The 24,445-nt window shown below is 39.9% G+C and overlaps 2 protein-coding genes across 3 annotated transcripts in view; both read left to right on the forward strand.

Annotated features, from left to right (window-relative positions):
- LOC115156269 (tubulin alpha-4A chain-like) overlaps positions 1 to 24,445 on the forward strand; it is a 131,488-nt gene that overhangs the window by 19,571 nt on the left and 87,472 nt on the right. The window lies entirely within an intron of this gene.
- LOC115155437 (dnaJ homolog subfamily B member 6) lies at positions 1,058 to 15,307 on the forward strand. 2 transcript variants are annotated; one of them, XM_029702053.1, is made up of 9 exons: positions 1,058 to 1,440; positions 8,461 to 8,553; positions 11,743 to 11,852; positions 12,614 to 12,670; positions 12,790 to 12,906; positions 13,083 to 13,175; positions 13,426 to 13,546; positions 13,675 to 13,745; positions 14,508 to 15,307. In XM_029702053.1, exons 2-9 carry the CDS (start codon positions 8,489 to 8,491, stop codon positions 15,131 to 15,133), a joined length of 1,260 nt encoding a protein of 419 aa, XP_029557913.1. In that variant the 5' UTR covers positions 1,058 to 1,440; positions 8,461 to 8,488; the 3' UTR covers positions 15,134 to 15,307. The 2 variants fall into 2 exon arrangements, with proteins under 2 accessions (XP_029557913.1, XP_029557914.1); XM_029702054.1 differs by lacking the exon at positions 1,058 to 1,440 and adding an exon at positions 7,000 to 7,031.

Genomic DNA, 24,445 nt, shown 5'->3' on the forward strand with positions numbered 1-24,445 from the left:
GGTTTATGGAAGCACATATACACTCATTTCAAACCACTATAAATACACTCTAGTATAAAATAAAGGGATCATGCTCAGTTATGTTCCCTTGCAAAATAAATAAAATAAATAAATACAGTAGGGGAAGAGGTAGTAGTTTGGGCTATTTATAGATGGACTATGTACAGGTGCAGGGATCTGTGAGCTGCTCTGACAGCTGGTGCTTAAAGGCAGTGAGGGAGATAAGTGTTTCCAGTTTTAGAGATTTTTGTAGTTCGTTCCAGTCATTGGCAGCAGAGAATTGGAAAAGGAAGAATTGGCTTTGGGGGTGACCAGTGAGATATACCTGCTGGAGCGCGTGCTACAGGTGGGTGCTGCTATGGTGACCAGCGAGCTGAGATAAGGTGGGGCCTTACCTAGCAAAGACTTATAGATGACCTGTAGCCAGTGGGTTTGGCGACGAGTATGAAGCGAGGGCCAGCCAACGAGAGCGTACAGGTCGCAGTGGTGGGTAGTATATGGGGCTTTGGTGACAAAACGGATGGCACTGTGATAGACTGCATCCAGTTTATTGAGTAGGGTATTGGAGGCTATATTGTAAATGACATCGCCGAAGTCGAGGATCGGTAGGATGGTCAGTTTTACAAGGGTATGTTTGGCAGCATGAGTGAAGAATGCTTTGTTGCGAAATAGGAAGCCGATTCTAGATTTAACTTTGGATTGGAGATGTTTGATGTGAGTCTGGAAGGAGAGTTTACAGTCTAACCAGACACCTAGGTATTTGCACCCCATTATTTCTATTTCTACTTTGCACTTTCTTCCACTGCAAATCTACCATTCCAGTGTTTTACTTGCTATATTGTATTTACTTTGCCACCGTGGCCTTTTTTGCCTTTGACCTCCCTTATCTCACCTCATTTGCTCACATTGTACATAGACTTATTTTTGTACTGTATTATTGACTGTATGTTTGTTTTACTCCATGTGTAACTCTGTGTTGTTGTATGTTGTCGAACTGCTTTGCTTTATCTTGGCCAGGTCGCAATTGTAAATGAGAACTTGTTCAACTTGCCTACCTGGTTAAATAAAGGTGAAAAAAATACAAATAAAAAATTGTGTTGGGTTTGTTGCTTATCACAATGCAACAGGCATACAGGGAAGGGCAACTGACGTTCCAGACCTTCTCTCCGCTTCAGCTGTTTGTGACGTAGTCACTGGGAGGTAAGACAAGGAAAGAGAAAGCTGTAGAAGAAGTAAGGGGATTGCGGAGTTATGGTGCCGGGGGCAGGGCACCGAGGAAAACGTTAAATAAATATCTAATAGTTTTTAGGTATACCGAATTATATTATTCCGTGGACCGGCTGTCACGAACTGCATTCCAGAAGCTCTCCACAATAATTCATTTCCATTTTAAGAAGAGAGAGACAGAGACGGAAAGCATTCGCTGTTACTTCTAAAAAGGTACAGTAGTTTTTTTAATACCCATTATCCATTTATGCGTGGGCCTATTTTTGTTGCTTTGGACTTTCTGACAAAATGATATTGACTACCACCAGTTCAGTCCAAAAACCCAACAATGCCATTCCAATGCTACCGTAGCCCGTAGCCTACATGCTTACCATATTAGGCAATATTTAGTTACAATGTGTCCACGTCTTAAAACATTGTGTCTAGTCTGAAACACTCCGGCTGGTTGCCGACGTTGTGTGTGTGTGTGTGTATGTGTGTGTCTGTCTGTCTGTTCGTGGCAGTTGTCGGATGTCATGTCTCGGGAGATCGAGTTGGAAATAACCAAATAGTATTGTGTCCAGTTTCCAGAGAGCTCAGAGTATATGGCCAATATCAGTGGGGTTTACCCGTGGACGGTCCGACATTATCTTACCGGTTTATTTTGTTGGGGCTGAATAGATTGACCGGGCTACAGGACGCTCCGTTCTCTATGATATCATTAGTCATTGTCAGTTAATTCATGACTTCATGAGTCATATCCCACCTGTTGAAGGCAAAACATTAACAGTGCATTTGTACAACTAGACTAGAGGCCCACTAACAGTATATTGTAATGAAGCAGGCAGGGAGCAGGTCTCGAACTCTCGACCTTCTAGCCCAAAGTCCAACGCGCTATCGACTGTGCCACAAAACCATGCTCGTCCGGCATTGTTGATATCCGCACGTATAAACCCAGATACGTTACAATATTACTACAGTAATACAAATAGACTAGTAGCCCACTGACAGTGTATTAATACAGTAATACTACTAGACTAGTAGCCCACTGACAGTGTATTAATACAGTAATACAACTAGACTAGTGGCCCACTGACAGTGTATTAATACAGTAATACAACTAGACTAGTGGCCCACTGACAGTGTATTAATACAGTAATACAACTAGACTAGTAGCCCACTGACAGTGTATTAATACAATAATACAACTAGACTAGTGGCCCACTGACAGTGTATTAATACAATAATACAACTAGACTAGTAGCCCACTGACAGTGTGTTAATACAGTAATACAACCAGACTAGTGGCCCACTGACAGTGTATTAATACAGTAATGCAACTAGACTAGTGGCCCACTGACAGTGTATTAATACAGTAATACAACTAGACTAGTGGCCCACTGACAGTGTATTAATACAATAATACAACTAGACTAGTAGCCCACTGACAGTGTATTAATACAGTAATACAACTAGACTAGTAGCCCACTGACAGTGTATTAATACAGTAATACAACTAGTAGCCCACTGACAGTGTATTAATACAGTAATACAACTAGACTAGTGGCCCACTGACAGTGTATTAATACAGTAATACAACTAGACTAGTAGCCCACTGACAGTGTGTTAATACAGTAATACTACTAGACTGGTGGCCCACTGACAGTGTATTAATACAGTAATACCACTAGACTAGTAGCCCACTGACAGTGTATTAATACAGTAATACCACTAGACTAGTATCCCACTGACAGTGTATTAATACAGTAATACAACCAGATTGCACCCACCTAAGCTCATAAGGCCTTGTTTTAAAAAATCAAGAAGGTAATGGTTGAATTGGAATGGCCATTGAACAGCAGTAATCATCACTGATTGTGCCATTAAAAAGTTATCTTGTTTTACACTACATGGCCAGCAGTATGTGGACTCCCCTTCCAATTAGTGGATTTAGCTATTTCAGCCACACCTGTTGCTGACAGGTGTATACAATCAAGCACACAGCCGTGCAATCTCCATAGACAAACAGTGGCAGTAGAATGGCACATACTGAAGAGCTCAGTGACATTCAACGTGGCACCGTCAAATTTCTGCCTTGCTGGAGCTGCCCCGGTCAACTGTAAGTGTTGTTATTGTGAAGTGGAAACGTCTAGGAGCAACAACGGCTCTGCCGCGAAGTGGTAGGCCACACAAGCTCACAGAACGGGACCGCCTAGTGCTGAAGTGCATAGCGCGTAAAAATGGTCTGTCCTCGGTTAAAACACTCACTACCGAGTTCCAAACTGCCTCTAGGAAAAACGTCAGCACAATAACTGTTCGTCAGGGGCTTCATAAAATGAGTTTCCGTGGCCGAGCAGCCACACACAAGATTAAGATCACCATGCGTGATGCCAAGTGTTGGCTGGAGTGGTGTAAAGCTCGCCGCCATTGGACTCTGGAGCAGTGGAAACACGTTCTCTGGAGTGATGAATCAAGCTTCACCATCTGGCAGTCTGACGGACAAATCTGGGTTTGCCGGATGCTAGGAGAACGCTACCTTCCCAAATGCATAGTGCCAACTGTAAAGTTTGGTGGAGGAGGAATAATGGTCTGGGGCCGTTTTTCATGGTTCGGGCCCCTTAGTTCCAGCGAAGGGAAATCTTAATGCTAACAATGACATTCTAGCCGATTCTGTGCTTCCAATTTTGTGGCAACAGTTTGGAGAAGGCCCTTTCCTGTTTCAGCATGACAATGCCCCCGTGCACAAAGCGAGTTCCATACAGAAATGGTTTGTTAAGATCGGTGTGGAAGAACTTTGCTGGCCTGCACAGAGCCCTGACCTCAACCCCATCGTACACCTTTGGAATGAATTGGAACGCAGACTGTGAGCCAGGCCTAATCGCCCCAACATCAGTGCCCGACCTCACTAATGCTCTTGTGGCTGAATGGAAGCAAGTCCCCGCAGCAATGTTCCAACATCTAGTGGAAAGCCTTCCCAGAAAAGTGGAGGCTGTTATAGCAGCAAAGTGGAGACCAACTCCATATTAATGTCCATGATTCTGGAATGAGATGTTCGACGAGCAGGTGTCCACATACCTTCGGTCATGTAGTGTATATCTTAGGGTATTAGGTCAGAGAGTTTTGAAAGATGGGACAATCCTCGTCCTGCAGGGAAACTACATTATTTTATAGTTTAAAAAAAAGAAACAATTTCGAGCTTAAAAATGACATTTTGGGGAATTTTCTAAAGTTAAAGATTTGCTATTTGAATTTTCTAAATATTTTTTATAATATTAATTTCCATGTCAGCTCAATGCCCAGAAATGATCTTCTCCACAGCAAAGGATCTTCATTACAAACCCTCGAAAAAAAGTGTTTAAAAAAAGAAAACTGGAAGGACCCCTTCTTCGTGACCTCATTACATGTAATGAAACAAGACCACTCACGGTCTGGAAAGTTCTCTACTTTTGATAGATTTAAACAAACAATATTAAAATCACCATGGTCCCAACCATTAACTGTCAACTCCATCTCCCTGATAGATTAAGATAGGATATGTTTATTTTAATTATGGTTTAGATTTCATGAAGCAACTGAGGAAAAACCAAATTGCAATTTTCTTTACCACTTCAATGAGGAAGGAAAATTATATTTTTGTCCAAAAAAATCCCCCCCCAAAAAACATAAACTCGCTCAGATTTTTGTCTAACATCACCTCTGTCAGATTGCTGAAAGATCTTTAATAGAATGGTTGTTTTTAACTGGGGATTTTCAAATTAATCATATATTTTACAAATTTTTGTATTGAACTTTTGTTTTATTAAGAGGCAAAAAATATGTAACGTTTTGAGTATATGTATTAACTCTGTCAGTGGCTTAAGATTCATATTATAAACACATATTTATCACTGTTCTGCAACATATGAAGAGTTTAATTCCAAAACGCTACATCCACCAATTTTTCACACCAATTTTTTTTCACACCAATCACCAATTTTTCCTTATGGGTATCATGTACGTGTAAAATATTACTGTTCTCAGATTTTTTTTTCATGCACAGATTTTAGGTGTGTATTACATATTTTATAATTGTATTTTTTAGCTCTATATATCCATTGTTTAGCTGGAAGGGAATGTCCATATCCTGTATCTTTGATTGTGATATGCAAGTCACTCTGGATAAGAGCATTTCATATTACTGTAATGATTCATTCATTTAATTACATTTTTTTTGTGTCGATGTCACAAATGTATCATTTGTACAGTTCTTTATTAAACATGTAGTTGTTTGTTGCATTTCACAGATTTGTAGATTTAAACAATCGAGGCCTTAACACTTGTTGAACGATAAATGTACAAATGAAATGCCTTTTATGTTGTCGGATGGAGTTGACATCCATCCAATTAGATTACATCAATCTTTTTAGATTACATCCATCCAGTCAGATTACATCCATCCAGTTTGATTACATCCATCTAGTTAGATTACATCCATCCAGTTAGATTACATCCATCTAGTTAGATTACATCCATCCAGTTAGATTACATCCATCCAGTTAGATTACATCCATCTAGTTAGATTACATCCATCCAGTTAGTTACATCCATCTAGTTAGATTACATCCATCCAGTTATATTACTTCCATCTAATTAGATTACATCCATCTAGTTAGATTACATCCATCAGTTAGATTACATCCATCCAGTTAGATTACATCCATCCAGTTAGATTACATCCATCTAGTTAGATTACATCCATCCAGTTAGATTACATCCATCCAGTTAGATTACATCCATCCAGTTAGATTACATCCATCTAGTTAGATTACATCCATCCAGTTAGATTACATCCATCCAGTTAGATTACATCCATCCAGTTAGTTACATCCATCTACTTAGATTACATCGATCCAGTTAGATTACATCCATCCAGTTAGATTACATCCATCCAGTTAGTTACATCCATCCAGTTAGATTACATCCATCCAGTTAGATTACATCCATCCAGTTAGATTACATCCATCTAGTTAGATTACATCCATCCAGTTAGATTACATCCATCTAGTTAGATTACATCCATCTAGTTAGATTACATCCATCTAGTTAGATTACATCCATCCAGTTAGATTACATCCATCTAGTTAGATTACATCCATCCAGTTAGATTACATCCATCTAGTTAGATTACATCCATCCAGTTAGATTACATCCATCCAGTTAGATTACATCCATCTAGTTAGATTACATCCATCTAGTTAGATTACATCCATCTAGTTAGATTACATCCATCTAGTTAGATTACATCCATCCAGTTAGATTACATCCATCTAGTTAGATTACATCCATCCAGTTAGATTACATCCATCCAGTTATATTACATCCATCCAGTTAGATTACATCAATCCAGTTAGATTACATCCATGTAGTTAGATTACATCCATCCAGTTAGATTACATCCATCCAGTTAGATTACATCCATCCAGTTAGATTACATCCATCCAGTTAGATTACATCCATGTAGTTAGATTACATCCATCCAGTTAGATTACATCCATCTAGTTAGATTACATCCATCCAGTTAGTTACATTTTATGAAAACATTTAGGAATTCCTTTACATGGTCTGATAGCCGATACTTTGGTCTGTCAAAATATATATTTCAAATGTTAATATTTAGAAAAATACTTTTGAAAAACACACACCAATACATTTGTGAAGAGGGCACGACAACACATTTTCCCCCTCAGGAGACTGGGTCCCCAGATCCTCAAAAACTTCTACCGTTGCACCATCGAGAGCATCCTGACTGGTTCCATCGCTGCCTGGTATGGCAACTGCTCGGCATCGTAAGGCCTTATCATATTGCTGTTATCATGTTATCATGTTGTTGTTATCATGTTGTTGTTATTATATTGTTGTTACTATATTGATGTTATTATATTGTTGTTGTCATGTTGTTATCATGTTGTTGTTATGATATTGTTGTTATCATGTTGTTGTTATTATTATTTTGTTGTTATCATGTTGTTGTTATTGAATTGTTGTTATCATGTTGTCATCATGTTGTTGTTATTATATTGTTGTTATCATATTGTTGTTGTTATCATATAGTTCTTATCATGTTGTTGTTATTGTGTTGTTGTTATTATATTGTTGTTATTATGTTAATATCATATTGTTGTTAATATATTATTGTTGTTATCATAGTGTTATCATCTTGTAGTTATTGTGTTGTTGTTATGTTGTTATCATTTTGTTGTTAATATATTGTTGTTGTTGTTATCATGTTGTTGTTATCATGTTGTTGTTATTATGTTGTTGTTAATATATTGTTGTTGTTGTTGTCATATTGTTGTTATCATGTTGTTGTTGTCATATTGTTGTTATCATGTTGTTGTTATCATGTTGTTGTTATCATGTTGTTGTCATGTTGTTGTTGTCATATTGTTGTTATCATGTTGTTGTTATCATGTTGTTGTTATCATGTTGTTGTTATCATGTTGTTGTTATCATGTTGTTGTTATCATGTTATCATGTTGTTGTTATCATGTTGTTGTTATCATGTTGTTGTTATCATGTTGTGTCTGTGGAGTGGGAAGGTTCACCGTCCACACAGCACAGAAGGAGGAGGGGCTTGGTGTCTGTGGAGTGGGAAGGTGCACCGTCCACACAGCACAGAAGGAGGAGGGGCTTGGTGTCTGTGGAGTGGGAAGGTGCACCGTCCACACAGCACAGAAGGAGGAGGGGCTTGGTGTCTGTGGAGTGGGAAGGTGCACCGTCCACACAGCACAGAAGGAGGAGGGGCTTGGTGTCTGTGGAGTGGGAAGGTGCACTGTCCACACAGCACAGAAGGAGGAGGGGCTTGGTGAATGTGGAGTGGGAAGTGGCCTAATTTGCGATTTTAACAGCCTGACCATATCACTTTTGTTTTGGTAAACTGACAAATGGGTCTGGGGAATTGTTTCCACTATCAACTTTCAGCTATGACTGACAGTCCATGAGATCATTATGATAATTTTAAACATGGTTTGAAGCTATTTATTTACAAAGACAAAAAATGTCAACTACTACAATAAACAGTATGATTATAGAACCACAAATCCTGGGTTATGATAGGGTTAACACAGTTCTACTAAACTAATAAAGCAGTTTGATTGGTTAATCGATATGCCACAAGATAAGATGCCATGAGGCGTTAAAAGATCCATCCGTATGGTCATTGAGAACTATTGTTGTGTATCTCCCACTGATGAGATTTGTTGTTGTTGTGAACAGTTGCAGTGAGGTCAGTGAAGAAGAAGACATGGTGGATTATTATGATGTTCTGGGAGTGTCACGAAGCGCCTCTCCGGAGGATATCAAGAAGGCGTAAGTAAAGGACTGGTTCAAGGACTCATCCTACGCTAGAATCTGTCTTTTTCCACTCCAAAATAGGCCTATATAGACTTCATGAGACATCATCTCTAGGCTAACTATTAGACTGGTGTGGTTCATCTGTATACCGCTACAGTAGCTATTGAAAGCTCAACCACACTGACTGATAGAGGTACTGGGCTTACGCTGAGTCTACAAAACATTAAGAACACCTTTCTAATATTGAGTTGCACCCCCTTTTGCCCTCAGAACAGCCTCAGTTCGTCGGGACATGGACTCTACAAGGTGTTGAAAGCGTTCCACAGGGATGCTGGTCCATGTTGACTCCAATGCTTCCCACAGTTGTTTCAAGTTGGCTGGATGTCCTTTGGGTGGTGGACCATTTTTGATACACACGGGAAACTGTTGAGCTTGAAATAAACCAACAGCGTGGCAGTTCTTGACACAAACCGGTACGACTGGTACCTACTTCCATACCCTGTTCAAAGGCACTTAAATATTTTGTTTTGCCCAATCACCCTTGGAATGGCACACATACACAATCCATGTCTCAATAATCTCAAGACTTAAAAATCCTTATTTATTCTGCCTCCTCCCATTCATCGATAGTCGTGGCCAAAAGTTTTGAGAATGACACAAATATTAATTTTCACAAAGTCTGCTGCCTTAGTTTGTATGATGGCAATTTGCATATAATCTAGAATGTTATGAAGAGTGATCAGATGAATTGCAATTAATTGCAAAGTCCCTCTTTGCCATGCAAATGAACTGAATCCCCCAAAAACATTTCCACTGCATTTCAGCCCTGCCACAAAAGGACCAGCTGACATCATGTCAGTGATTCTCTCGCTAACATAGGTGTGAGTGTTGACGAGGACAAGGCTGGAGATCATTCTGTCATGCTGATTGAGTTCGAATAACAGACTGGAAGCTTCAAAAGGAGGGTGGTGTTTGGAATCATTGTTCTTCCTCTGTCAATCATGGTTACCTGCAAGGAAACACGTGCCGTCATCATTGCTTTGCACAAAAAGGGCTTCACAGGCAAGGATATTGCTGCCAGTAAGATTGCACCTAAATCAACCATTTATCGGATCATCAAGAACTTCATGGAGAGTGGTTCAATTGTTGTGAAGAAGGCTTCAGGGCGCCCAAGAAAGTCCAGCAAGCACCAGGACCGTCTCCTAAAGTTGATTCAGCTGCAGGATCGGGGCACCACCAGTACAGAGCTTGCTCAGGAATGGCAGCAGGTAGGTGTGAGTGCATCTGCATGCACAGTGAGGCGAAGACTTTTGGAGGATGGCCTGGTGTCAAGAAGGGCAGCAAAGAAGCCACTTCTCTCCAATAGACTGCTATTCTGCAAAAGGTACAGGGATTTTACTGCTGAGGACTGGGGTAAAGTCATTTTCTCTGATGAATCCCCTTTCCGATTGTTTGGGGCATCCGGAAAAAAGCTTGTCCGGAGAAGACAAGGTGAGCGCTACCATCAGTCCTGTGTCATGCCAACAGTAAAGCATCCTGAGACGATTCATGTGTGGGGTTGCTTCTCAGCCAAGGGAGTGGGCTCACTCACAATTTTGCCTAAGAACACAGCCATGAATAAAGAATGGTACCAACACATCCTCCGAGAGCAACTTCTCCCATCCATCCAGGAACAGTTTGGTGACGAACAATGCCTTTTCCAGCATGATGGAGCACATTGGCAAAAGTGATAACTAAGTGGCTCGGGGAACAAAACATCGATATTTTGTGTCCATGGCCAGGAAACTCCCCAGACCTTAATACCATTGAGGACCTGTGGTCAATCCTCAGGAGGCGGGTGGACAAACAAAAACCCACAAATTCTGACAAACGCCAAGTATTGATTATGCAAGAATGGGCTGCCATCAGTCAGGATGTGGCCCAGAAGTTAATTGACAGCATGCCAGGGCAGATTGCAGAGGTCTTGAAAAAGAAGGGTCAACACTGCAAATATTGACTCTTTGCATCAACTTCATGTAATTGTCAATAAAAGCCTTTTGACACTTATGAAATGCTTGTAATTATACTTCAGTATTCCATAGTAACATCTGACAAAAATATCTAAAGACACTGAAGCAGCAAACTTTGTGGAAATTAATGTTTGTATCATTCTCAAAACTTTTGGCCACGACTGTATACTGATTGAAGTAGATTTAACAAGTGACATCAATAAGGGATCAGAGCTTTAACCTGGATTCACCTGGTCAGTCTATGTCATGGAAAGAGCAGGTGTTCTTAATGTTTTGTATATAGTGCACTACTTTTGACCAGAGCCCCCAAGACTCCTGTCAAAAGTAAGGAATAGGGTTTCATGACTCAGCAACGTTTCTATAAGGATGAAATAGTCTATATAGTATTCTATAGTCCTCTATAGTTTTCTGTAGTTTTCTATAGTTTTCTATAGTCTTCTATATAGTTTAGGGTTCTATAGTTTTCTATAGTATTCTATAGTTAAAAAAAAATAGTTTTCTATGGTCTTCTATAGTCTTCTATAGTTTTTTAAATAGTTTTCTATGGTCTTCTATAGTTTTTTTTATAGTTTTCTATAGTTTTCTATAGTCTATAGTATTCTTAGTTAAAAAAAAAAAAAAGTTTTCTTTAGTCTTTATTTTCTGAAGTCTTTACCTCACTTGTCCTCTGCTTGCTGTCCCCTCCAAAATCGAATAGTGTTGTTGTCAAACTTTGCCTCTTGAAATAAGAGGATGCAGGCAATTACATACATGTAGCCCTTTCCTGCAGTCCAATGACCTAGTGGCCTCAGGGGTGGAATGTTAATCATATTTTTCATAATCTCATAATTAGAATACAAATAAATAAAAAATTCTATGTCAAACGGTTATGTTATATTTCAGTCTTCTGTGATGTGTATATAAAGTGTAATATTGGAATGCAACCTCAAAATGTAATACATTTCAACTCTATATCTGACATTGTACAGGTGTCTTATTTTTGTTAAGCTCATAACCATGTCTGTGAGGTGTATCATTTTGTTTCAAAGTAAATGTGTTTAACACTACCAAGAAACACTCTGTGTGACCCTGATTTAGCCCACTGCAGTAGAAGATTAAAGGCAGCTAATATAAGTTTTGTCAAAAGTATTGAAGATGTTGCTGTGTGTGAAAGGTATTGAATGAGATAATAAACTGTATCTAATCTAATGTGAAGGTATAGGAAGCAGGCTCTGCGATGGCACCCAGACAAGAACCCAGACAACAAGGAGGAGGCAGAGAGGAAGTTTAAGGAGCTGGCTGAGGCCTATGAAGTTCTGTCAGACCGTAAGAGATACCTTAACCTGTTAAATCTGTTATAAGCTTAATTATTGCCCTTGCTCTACTCTCCTGTGGACTTTAAACCTCTTAAGGATCCGCCCCTTTTTTTCAATGTTTTGCCTACAATGACATACCCAACTCTAACTGTCTGTAGCTCTGGCCCTGAAGCAAGGATATGCATATTCTTGGTACCATTTGAACGAAAACACTTTGAAGTTTGTGGAAATGTGAAAGGAATGTAGGAGAATATAACACAATAGATCTGGTAAAAGATAATACAAAGAAAAAACAGCCGTTCTTTTGTATTTTTTTGTTCCATCATCTTTGAAATGCAAGACAAAGGCCATAATGTATTATTCCAGCCCAGGTGCAATTTGGATTTTGGCCACTAGATGGCAGCAGTGTATGTGCAAAGTTTTAGACTGATCCAATGAACCATTGCATTTATGTTCAACATTTTGTATCAAGACTTCCCAAATGTGCCTAATTTGTTTATTAATAACTTTCATGTTCAAAATTGTGCACTCTCCTCAAACAATAGCCTGGTATTCTTTCACTGTAATAGCCACTGTAAATTGGACAGTGCAGTTAGATTAACAAGAATTTAAGCTTTCTGCTAATATCAGATATGTTTATGTCCTGGGAAATTGTATTTTTTACTAATGCTAATCGCATTAGCCTACGTTAGCTCAACCGCCCCGTGGAAGGGACACCAATCCCGAAGAAGTTTTTAATAACAGTCAGATAATGTGGCCTTATCTTTACAGGAAGCAAGTCAAAGGCGTATGATACCTATGGCAAAGACAGAATGCCCAACAACAAAGGTGAAGGAATCTCTCTGTTCCATTTCTTGGGGTTTTGTGTTCTATTCTGTTTTTGATCAGCCATGTTGGTAGTGTCCATATTTATCAATCAACATTTATTTATTTATCCCTCCCTCCAGGCTCCAGTAGTCATCGTACTCCGGAAGATTTCCCAGGGTTCACCTTCACATTCCGCAGTCCAGAGGAAGTGTTTCGGGAATTCTTTGGAAGCCAGGATCCTTTCGCCAATTTCTTCGGTGGGGCTGACCAATATACTACGGTCCTTAAACAGTATCCTATGTCTTCATGTGCTTTTTAGTCAAGGCTAAATCTGATCGGGAAACCAGTCCGTCTGGGAATCTCAGCAGTTCATACAAGCTACATGAACACTTCTTCCTGTCTCACCACCTCCTTGTTTTGACTACTCTCCCAGATGACCTTGCCTTTGGAAGAGAGAAGCACAGTGGCTTCCATGGACATCCTGACACTTCGAGGCTCGGCCCCAGTCGCTTCCCCTCCGCTGGAGGTCAGTAATAAACAATGTTTGTGTCCCAAAAAATGGCACCTTGTAAGCTATGTAGTGTACTACTTTCAACCAGGGCACATAATAGTACACTATATAAACAGGATGTAATTTGAGTCGTAACCGATAACAACATGGTAATAACACATTTATATCAACTCCATTCACTGATTAGTTCATTAGTTCCGTTCTGACCGGTCTTTGTCTTCCTCCTCTTCCTCCTCTTCCTCCTCCTCCCCCCCGTCTTTCACAGTGCACGAATTCACCATGGGTGGAATGGATGGGATGGACCGCATTGGAGGAAGGATGGGGAATTTCAAGTCTGTCTCCACTTCTACGCGCGTCATCAACGGCAAACGCACCACCACCAAGAAGTCAGTTCTCTGTTCTCTCTCGTTCTCTGTTTTCTGTACGGCCACTGAAGTGTGCTAGGGAATCTTCTCTTTACTTGCTTCCCAAAATGTGATGATAATGTGGATGATCACTGTTCTTGATCTGACAGGATCAATGAAAACGGTCAGGAGAGAACAGAGATGGAGGAAGATGGGGTCTTGAAGAAGGTGCTCATCAATGGTAATCCATCCACTCTGTGTCCATCCTAACCCCTTCCTGTATCCCTCCCTCTCCTCATCCAGACCGTGCTCATCAATGGTAATCCATCCACTCCTGTATCCCTCCTAACCCCTTCCTGTATCCCTCCCTCTCCTCATCCAGACCGTGCTCATCAATGGTAATCCATCCACTCTGTGTCCATCCCTTCCCTCCTCCAGTCCCCTTTCAACTGTTCTTACAGGAATGTATCTGTGTTGTTTTCCCTCCTGTCCCCCTCCTGACCCCCTCCTGACCCCCTCCTGTCCCCCTCATGACCCCCTCATGACCCCCTTCTGTACCCCTCATACCCCCCTCCTGTCCCCCTCCTGACCCCCTCCTGATCCCCTCATGACCCCCTCCTGTCCCCCTCCTGTCCCCCTCATGACCCCCTTCTGTACCCCTCCTGTCCCCCTCATCACCCCCATCTGTCCCCCTCCTGACCCCCTCATGATCCCCTCCTGACCCCCTCCTGTCCCCCTCCTGTCCCCCTCCTGACCCCCTCCTGTCCCCCTCCTGACCCCCTCCTGTCCCCCTCCTGACCCCCTCCTGACCCCCTCCTGTCCCCCTCATCACCCCCTCCTGTCCCCCTCATTACCCCCTCCTGTCACCCTCATCACCCCCTTCTGTCCCCCTCCTGTCCCCCTCATCACCCCCTTCTGTCCCCCTCCTGACCCCCTCCTGACCCCCTCCTGTACCTCTCCTGACCCCCTCCTGACCCCCTCCTGTCCCCCTCCTGACCCCCAGGTGTGGAGGATGAGTTGGCTTTGTCTCCAGAGCTCAGCAATAGAGACCAACCGCTCCCCAGTCAACCCTCACACAAAGCCAGGCAACACCTCCAGCAGCAGGCAGTGAGGATGGTACCAGTGGAGCTCCAGACCCAGACCCATCCACACCGACCCGGCCCCATCTCCGGACCCCGGTCTATGGCCCAGCGCTCCTTCAGCTCAGCCTCCAAGGAGGAGGAGAAGGAAGATCTCCAGATGTCCCTGGCCTATAGACTGTCTGAGATGGAGGCCCGGCAGAGAGCGTCCGCCACGGCTTCAGCAGCAGACATCATATCAGGTGCTGGGGGTGTGGTGGTGGTAGAGGCGGCGAAGGCTCAGGGTGAGGTTGTGGGTGTGGTTGGGGTGGGGAGGGTGGTCCCAGGCCCAGGCCAGCTTAGAACACCAGAGGAGAGGTCAGGGGACATGTCACCACAGAGCAGCCCATCTCTGCTGAACCACAGGGAGCTACCAGAGGGGGTCCCAGAGCCTCCTACACACCTCCTCAACCACCTCCAGGAGCAGAGAGGCACTGGGGATCCTGCTGCTAAAACCACCAGCAGCAGCACTGTAAAAAGGAAAAATAAGTTTTGCTGTGTGGTGTGTTGAGTTTATGGTGTGTGTGTGTGTGTGTTGATTGTATGGTTTGTGTGTTTGTGTGTGTATGTGTGAGTGAGTGAGTGTGATGCTCAGGGCAGAGGGCAGACAGGAGACCACTGGTCTCAGTTCTACTCTGGTGTTATGCTGACAATGACCATCATAAAGTATACTGTATATTATAAACTGGTTCGTTTGACCCTAAATGCTGATTGGCTGACAGCCGTGGTATATCAGACCGTATACCACAGGTATGAAAAAAACGTTTATTTTGACTAATTACGTTGGTAACCAGTTTATAATAGTAATAAGGCACCTCAGGGGGTTTGTGATATATGGCCAATATACCACGGCTAATGGCTGTATCCAGGCACTCCGCGTTGCGTCGTGCGTAAGAACAGTCCTTAGCCGTGGTATATTGGCCATATACCACACCTCCTCGGGCCTTATTAAAAACAATTTTAAATGTAATTTAAAAAAAAATGTAAAGTAATTTTTTTTTTTTTATAAATGTTTTTCTTATTGAATATTCGAAACATACAATATACTTGCAGTGAAGCCGCTCAATAACTACACCACACCAGTCATCCAACAGACTCCCATTCAGAGAGACACACAGAAGCATCCAGGGTCAATTGCCTGCTCATTCCCCCCACAGTTCCCCAATAGCTGTCCCTCAACCATTCGAGACCCCTCCCACAGTCCCCCCCAGGAAGAATAAAACAACTAAAATACAATTCATTCCGTTCCCCACCCCCAAGAAACCCCCATAATGCACCAACAACCAAGAGAATGAACTAAAGAGACAAAAGGAAAAGACAGAAGAAAACAGCAAACAACAATACAAAAAAGATAAATACTTTTTTTAAAACAAAGGACATCAAGGACAACAAAAATCATAACAGCAATGCCAACTGTATATGTTTGTGTGCATGTCTGGCACTATTACATGTATGTGTGTGTTCTTGTGTGTGTTTATTTGAATGAGAGTGTGTGTGTATGCATGTGTACAAACACCTGCATGGCATCAGCCTCAGGCAAACCAGTGTCATTCAAATGTACTTTTTATTGTGTTTTATTTTGACATTTTTTTTGTACTTTTATCTTTGACCATCATTCTCTCTCTCACACAGCAACTCCACTCCCACTTGTCTCCAATTCCACATCCCAACCCTCAGCTTCCCTCAGCCCATCCCATCTATCTCTGCTGGCCACCCACTTCCTGTTTCTACCCATCCCAACCCTCAGCTTCCCTCAGCCCATCCCATCTATCTCTGCTGGCCACCCACTTCGGGTTTCTACGCAACATATATCTTTCAACTATGCTATGATGTTTAACGTACAATTTCAATCTATCTAATCGAATAGAATCCACAGATTGCGAGTTGAAGATAAATACTTTTACTAAGAGTATTAGTAATTGACTGACCCGGTCTCTCCAGATCTCCTAACAGTACTATTTCTAGGGTCAATTTTAGATCAATGCTATGCATTTTCAGCCATTCCTGAACCTGAGACCGGAAACAGGCTACCTGAGGGCAATACCAAAATGGTCTATTGATTCTGTATCCTCACAACAAAAACTGCAGAGCTTCGATGATTTTATGCCCCAAATATTCAACATTTGGTTGGTGGCAAGAATTCTATATAATCATTTTAGCTGAAAAGCACAAAGTCTTGAATCTTGCGTTGTTTTATATATCAACTCATACACCCTGTACCATGGAATTGGTACATCAAAAATCTCTTCCAAACTATTTTGCAATCTGTATGGCACAGTTGTCAACATCCTGGTCCTCAAATTAAACTGGTATACTTTCCTATTTATGCTATTTTTATTCCTCCGCCAGTTTTGATCCTTTTATATTGGGCAGACAGACCAGTTCCCTACCTCCTCCCGCTGCCACACGCCTCCTTCATTTTTGAAGCAATGCTGTAATCAATTGGTTGTACTCTTGGATTGAGCAGACCTTCCCGTACAATTCTGATAACTCCATGATGGACACAACTCTGCCATTCCAATTTACAATATCATTTAAGAACAAAATACCCTTTTCAAACATCTTTCCCATAAATACAGGTATTTTATCAACCAGCACATTTCAGTTCAGCCATAATATTTGTTGTAATATTTGTTCTATCTTTTCAGGGGGATGAAATTGAAATTGTAGCTAGCTCTGCAATGCTTGTTTGAAAAAGAAAGATACTTTGAAAAAAGTATAATTTTCAATTAATCGAAAATGAGACATTGCAATCTGCACAAAGGCAAAAAGGCAATTTTGAAACAATGGATGAGCTTTTCTTAGTAATCTATTTGAGAACCATTTAGGGTTCAAGTAAAACTTTTGAATGAGTGAAGTTTTAGAGCGGTTTAGTGCTTTTATATTTAATGATCTCAACCCACCCAATTCATATTCATTATATAGATAGGCACGTTTTATTTTGTCTGGTTTAGCGTCCCAGATAAAGCTAAATATTTTTTGCTCATATGATTTGAAAAAACGAATCATCAGGAGTAGGCAGTGCCATAAGTAAGTGAGTAAACTGAGATATGACTGAGTAGTTAATCAGGGCCATTTTTTCATTAATGGACCGGTATTTACCTCTCCATGGTTGCAGGATCTTGTTTATTGTTACAAGTTTTCTATTGAAATTCATTGTGGAGAGCTTATTTATATCTTTTGTGATATGAATACCGAGTATGTCTACTTCACCATCAGCCCATTTTATAGGTAAACTACAGGGTAATGTAAAAGTTGCATTTTTTTATGTTCCAATACGTAATATTGTACACATCATAATTAGGTTTTAGTCCAGAGAGTACAGCAAAGTTATCTAGACCTTTAATGAGACATTGCAGGGATCTAGCTTGCGGACTTAATATAAAACTTGAGTCATCGGCATACATGGACACCTTTGTTTTTAAGCCTGGGATTTCTAATCCTCTAATGTTGTTATTGGATCTGATTTTAATAGCTAGCATTTCGATGGACATAACGAATAGATATGGTGACAGCGGACACCCTTGTTTAACTCCTCTTGACAATTCAAAACTCTCTGAGAAGTAGCCGTTATTTACTATTTTACACCTGGGGTTGCTATACATTATTTTTACCCATTTTATAAGAGAATTACCTAAATTGAAAAAATCCAGGCACTTATAAATAAAATCCAGTCTTACTTTATCAAATGCCTTTTCAAAATCCGCTAAAAATACCATTCCTGGCTTCTTATGTTTCATGATGTTCTATTATTTCTTGTAGTTGTTGTATATTATCTCCAATGTATCGTCCATGTAAAAAACCTGTCTGATCAGGATGAACAATACCTGGTAAAACCCTTTTAATTCTGAGTGCTATACATTTTGCTAGTATTTTTGCATCACAACATTGAAGTGTAAGGGGCCTCCAGTTTTTTAGATAGACTGGGTCTTTATATTTGCCATCTGGGTCTTGTTTTAATAATAGAGAAATCAGACCTTCCTGCTGATTACCTGACAGACTACCATTTCTATAGGCGTAGTTAAAACAATCTAACAATGGAGCTTTTAGTATATCAAAAAATACTTGATATACCTCTACTGGTATGCCATCAAGCCCTGGGGTTTTTTCAGACTGAAAGGATTTAATAGCCTCAAAAAGTTCTTCCTTTGTAATTTAACCATCGCACTGATCTTTCTTTACATTTGTTAATTTTCAATTTTTTTATATTATTTGGAAAGAATTCCTTACCATATTCTTCATTCAGTGGGAAAGGATGAGACGGAAAAGAAAACATCTGCCTAAAATAATTAGCTTCCTCTTTTAAAATATCATTTGGAGAATCATAGATGACTCCGTCTTCAGTAACGAGTTCTGAAAATTATTTTTCTTAGCGTTCCTGGATTGGAGATTCAGGAAGAAGTTTTGGCATTTTTCTCTATATTCCATCCAGTTTGCTTTACTTTTGTAATAGATTACATTAGATCGTTCTGGAATAAGTTTCTCAAGTTCTTTTTGTTTTTTCTTCTATCTTATTTTGTATCTCTGTAGTATCGTTTTTTATTGCTATCTACCTGTACTATTAGTTCATGTATTTCCCTTGTTAGTCTTGTCTCTTTAGTCAGAAACTGCTTTTTTATTATTGATGAATATTGAATTGAATGACCCCTGAAGGTACATTTAAAGGTATTCCAAACAATAAGGGGATTTTCTGAACCTATATTATACTGGAAAAATTCTGTTATAAATTCTTTTGTCTTTAGTTAAAAATAAGTTGTCCTCCAGTAAACTTTGATTAAAGTTCCAATATCCCCATCCACGTGGAAAATCTATAAGAGTTATGTGAATGCCAATTAGATGATGATCCGATCGCATTCTGTCTCCTATTAAAACTTTTTAAACCTTTGATGCAAGAGAGAAAGAGACAAGAAAGTAGTCAAGACGACTAGCTTGATAAAGTCTCCTCCATGTATATCTCACTAGGTCGGGGTTTTTTAGTCTCCAAATATCCACTGTTTCTAATGTGTCCATAATATTTGGGATTTCCTTAAGGGCACGGCGATGATAGTTTGTAGAGTGATTACCTTTACGGTCCATTGAGGTACTTAACACTGTTATAGTCTCCTACCATAATGATTAGATCATTTGTTGCCTGTAAGTTCAATAAATTGGTATAAATGTTTTCGAAGAAGTATGGATCATCCTGATTTGGACGATATAGATTAATGAGCCAAGTCTCTTTTTCATCCACTTTCATATTCAAAAGGATCCACCTTCCTTGCGAGTCATTCCTGACTATTTACACATTCAGATCGACATTTTTGTTAATTAATATCATCACACCCTTTGAGTTCCTTTGTCCATGACATAAAATTATTTCCCCACCCCATTCCTTTTTCCACGCAGCTTCATCTAAGGATGTAGAGTGAGTTTCCTGTAAACAGTATATGTTATATTCCTTTTTTTTAGCCATGTAAAGACTGATCTTTTTTTATAATCTACTAAACCGTTACAATTATAACTGGCTATACTTATTTCACCCCTTTACCACAACTAGCTACTATTCTCAGGCTAAATTGACCACAATTAGTGCTTGTAAAGTTACAGCCGTCAGAGGTATTATGAAGGTCAAAACTAGAGCTTTCAAAATCTGATATTTAGATTTCAAGAAATAGGTTCTAGCAATATTTGTTTTATTCCCTTGCCTGTTTGCCTGTGAGCCAATGCCACAGATGTTAGAAAATTGAGACAAGATATTGTGTGTGTAACAAATCTGAGTAGGTTGATGTGTACGAGAGTGTGTACGATGTCTGTATAAGAGTAAGGCTATAAATTGTGATGTGCAAATAAATAATAACTCCGCCAATTTGCATGGTTGAGTGTCTGTGTGTAACATGTAGTTCGTATAGCCTTAATATTCATGATGATAATTGTAATCCATATTGTATCATAATTACCTTTAACATCATTGAAAAACACATCCCAGCATTTCCATAGCAATTGAAGTTTCACGTGATCATGAAAGAAACCTTGCATTACTCTAGACGGCTTCACTACAGTACAAATGTATTCCATACAATATGTTATTATTCCCCAATGCCCCTATTCTGATATCTTCCCCTTGCTTGTTGTAAACATATATAAACTTGTAGACAAATACATAAAAAAGATAGACAAACAATAAACACATTAAATTATAAAACAGTTCTTGACAATAGAGAGAGGGAGAGAAGAGAAGAGAGAGAAGAGTGCGAGATCAGGTGTGTGTGTGTATGTATAAGTCCGTATGTGTAAACGAGCATGTAACTGAGTATGTGTGTGTTCATATCCACTTTATAATGTTCAGATATTTTTACAGTTCCCATACCTTCTTTTTTTTCCCATAACCTGAAGTCCCTGTAGAATTTAGTACAGCCACTGTGTTATGGAGCTGTCTTGGAATAGCTGTCCATCTATAAAGAGTTTGTCCACAATGATAAAGGCACGCCTATCATCCTTCCTTTGTTGTCTTTGTACCGGATACAGTCTCTTACGACGTTCGTTTATCTATCTTGGAAATTGGTCATTGAGACCGAATTTGGTCCCTTTAAAGCTCCCTTCCTCTGCTTTTGATCAGCTCCTATTGTTGGTATTGTTCAAATTTTGCGATGATCGGTCGGGGACCCTTGGTCTTGTCGCTCCGAGCTCCAAGTCTGTGTAAACAAGCCACCTTGTTTACAGTCTCTATAAGAAGTTTCAAGGCGGATTGCACAAATTCTCTGATCGTGTCCTCTGGATTATTGGATGCGTCCTCAGGAATTCCAGAAAAAAATTGATTTTCACGCTACGACTTCGTATGTCTAGTAGCGACTCCTTCATCACCCTGTTTTCCCTGAGTAGACAATCCATGTTGGAATTGTGGATTTTACCTTGGCTGTGAGTGTCTTGTTTTCTCTTTTGGAGGGTGAGAATTTCACTCTAGCTGAACTCCCCCTCAGCCCTGCTACCTCCTCACACAACTTTTCCAGTGTTGCATGGATTCCAGCCAGAGCACTAGCCTCAATGGTAAGTACATGGTCCGTGTCTGTAGATTAATCTCTTTTTCTTTTTTTTTTGTTAAAGTTATTTTGTGAGGTGGTCGGATCTTTCCATGATGGGAGTATGTTGTTCCTCCATAGCGTAAAGCTGTTGGTACTCATTGATTTCCCTCAGGATCTCCTTAGTATCCAGGTTGGCTCTTTACTTCAACCAGTTGTTTTACGAAAAGATAACAATGAGTCTTTCCCACGACGACGACAGGTGTCTGTAGTACAGCCAGCTTGCACTCGCGGAATCCACGCAATAAAAAGAAACACAAACTTGCAGTCCCAGCCGTAAAGGCTAACCGCGTCGTGGAATCCTTATCAACAAAACTTTAGTTCGGATTAAAATCGATTTAATGAAAATGTTTTAATGTAAACAACAAATCGAGTGTAGACAGTACAATGTCCTGTTGCGCTCTCTGATGACGTATGATGACTCGGGCCTTATTGCTTAATTGTATAATGTTTCTGTCCCTTTTCATGTTTGTCCAGTGCCTTGACTGGTAGATCTCTATAAAGTTGTCTGACGGCATGTACAGTATCTTTATGTTGTCTGGTTGTTTTCTCAGATGGCCTGTTCTGTTTTTTTTCATAATGTAGCCAACAAGCTAATACATCTACAATTGTCCACGGTTTACAGTATGTCTGTATTTCAATGCTGGGGATTACAAACAACATTATTTCTTCATGTGCCAAGTCCACTGTCTCTTTTTCTAAGAGGATGAGTTGGAGCATAGAAATAGAATGCTGTGGAGTTTTCAAAAGGCCCTGGTTAGAGGGGGGCTTTTCCCCTTTCTAGTCATTCTATTTCTAGGAGTTGAATAGTATTCACTAGGAAGTAAAATGTGCCTCACGCTATATCTTCACTGATTGTTGCATCTGTTAGGCTAGCTTTGGATCGCTGTCTATCAGAGGTGCTTCTGCCTTTCATATACATTCTCTGTCTGTGTGCCTGACTGACTGTGTGTTTTCCTGTCTGCTCAGTGCTGTGTGTGTCTTGGAGGGGTTTCAAACACCCATATGGAATGTGCTCCTGTCGCAGAACTGATTTTCAAGTCCAAGGGAATTTGTCAGAACCTTGACACAAGTTTTTACAGCTTGACAGCTTCACTCCATTTATATTGCTGCAAAATATGAATAGATATCAAATGTTTCAAATGTTACATTAATATAATTATATTATGGCTTTTAAACAGGCATCTATACAAGTATAAAGTATACCTATCATGGCTCTTATTTGTGACTCTATAAATAGGTGAGGTCCAAAACAGCACTTTCTAGAATAAGAACAATATAGATGTAGGATCTTAATTTGAGCCAATTTGCTGCAGCAGCAACAGGAAATACAAATTATTATGTGGATTATAATTATTTAACATTTTTGTAGGGGTTGATACATTTTTCATAAGTGAAAATTACAAACTTCAGAATCCTTTTTAAACCTCAAATACCCTACATGTTTTAATTTTAAACCTCAAATACCCTATATGTTTTAAATGTCCTCCTGAAACAGTGTGATCAAATTGAGATCCTACATCTGTTGGTGAAATCCAATATATTTGGATGTAATCAATGTATCTAAAGCAAAAAGGAAACATTTATTTGACTATAATTTAATATTATTAACACAGAAACACCCAAGTTAATGTACAGTACCAGTCAAAAGTTTGGACATACCTACTCATTCAATACTTTTTCTTGATTTTAACTATTTTCTACATTGTAGAATAATAGTGAAGACATCAAAACTATGATATAACACATATGGAATCATGTAGTAACCAAAAAAGTGTTAAACGAAATCAAAATAGATTTTATATTTGAGATTCTTCAAAGTAGCCACCCTTTTCCTTGATGACAGCTTTGCACCCTCTTGATTTTCTCTCAACCAACAACTTTTGACTAGTACTGTATGTTTAGTGCCTTTGTTTGTGTGAATGATGCATGGAGTGTGTTTCTGCCATTTTAAATGTGCCAAGTGATTATTAGAAAGCTCTCAATCCACCACAATGACCTTTCATTTCAAATGTTGTCATAAGGGAATGTTTTGAAGGAAAAGCAGCGTTCTCAGTGACAGGACAGGAGGAAATTGCAGAATGTCTTCTTATAAACTGTAAAAGAAACAAGGAAGGAAGGAAACAAGGAAGGAAGGAAGGTCTTCACTCATCAATTTAATGTGAACCTTATAAGTGAAGACCTTCTTTCTTGCTTCAATTTAAATGTTTTAAAAGGAAAACAGCTGGCTCAGTAATGGGGAAGAGAGGTCATGTCAGAGTCTATTTATGTAATAGTAAATTCAACAACCTTGTGTATAAATGTGTGTGTGTGTGTATGTATGTGTGTGTATGTGTGTGTGTGTGTGTGTGTGTGTGTGTGTGTGTGTGTGTGTGTGTGTGTGTGTGTGTGTGTGTGTTTGCCAGACTGATAACACCCTGATGCCACTGGAAACAGCCCAAATAGTTTCCTCCCTCTCCTCCTCCTCACAGAGGAGCTAACTGAGTGTTATTATGTCATGGATTATTTGGCTCTATATATGGGGTTATGATTTTATGCGGAGTTCATTTTTAAAGTAAGAGAGAGTGTAATGTAATTCAGACAACTAGAAGAGTGTTGTCTTTCAAGTGCACCTCTGTCTATTCTCCTCTCTGTAAGCTATATCTACACAATGTCAATATAGAGAGGAGAGAGACTAGTACTGTAAAGAGCTAGAGGTAAAAATGGCTTTGCTGTACTACACTAACTTCTTGTTTCTTTATATTTTGTCAACAACTGCAGGAAACAAA

The sequence above is a fragment of the Salmo trutta genome, chromosome 20, assembly GCF_901001165.1.
Source record: "Salmo trutta chromosome 20, fSalTru1.1, whole genome shotgun sequence".
NCBI classification, from domain to species: Eukaryota; Metazoa; Chordata; class Actinopteri; order Salmoniformes; family Salmonidae; genus Salmo; species Salmo trutta.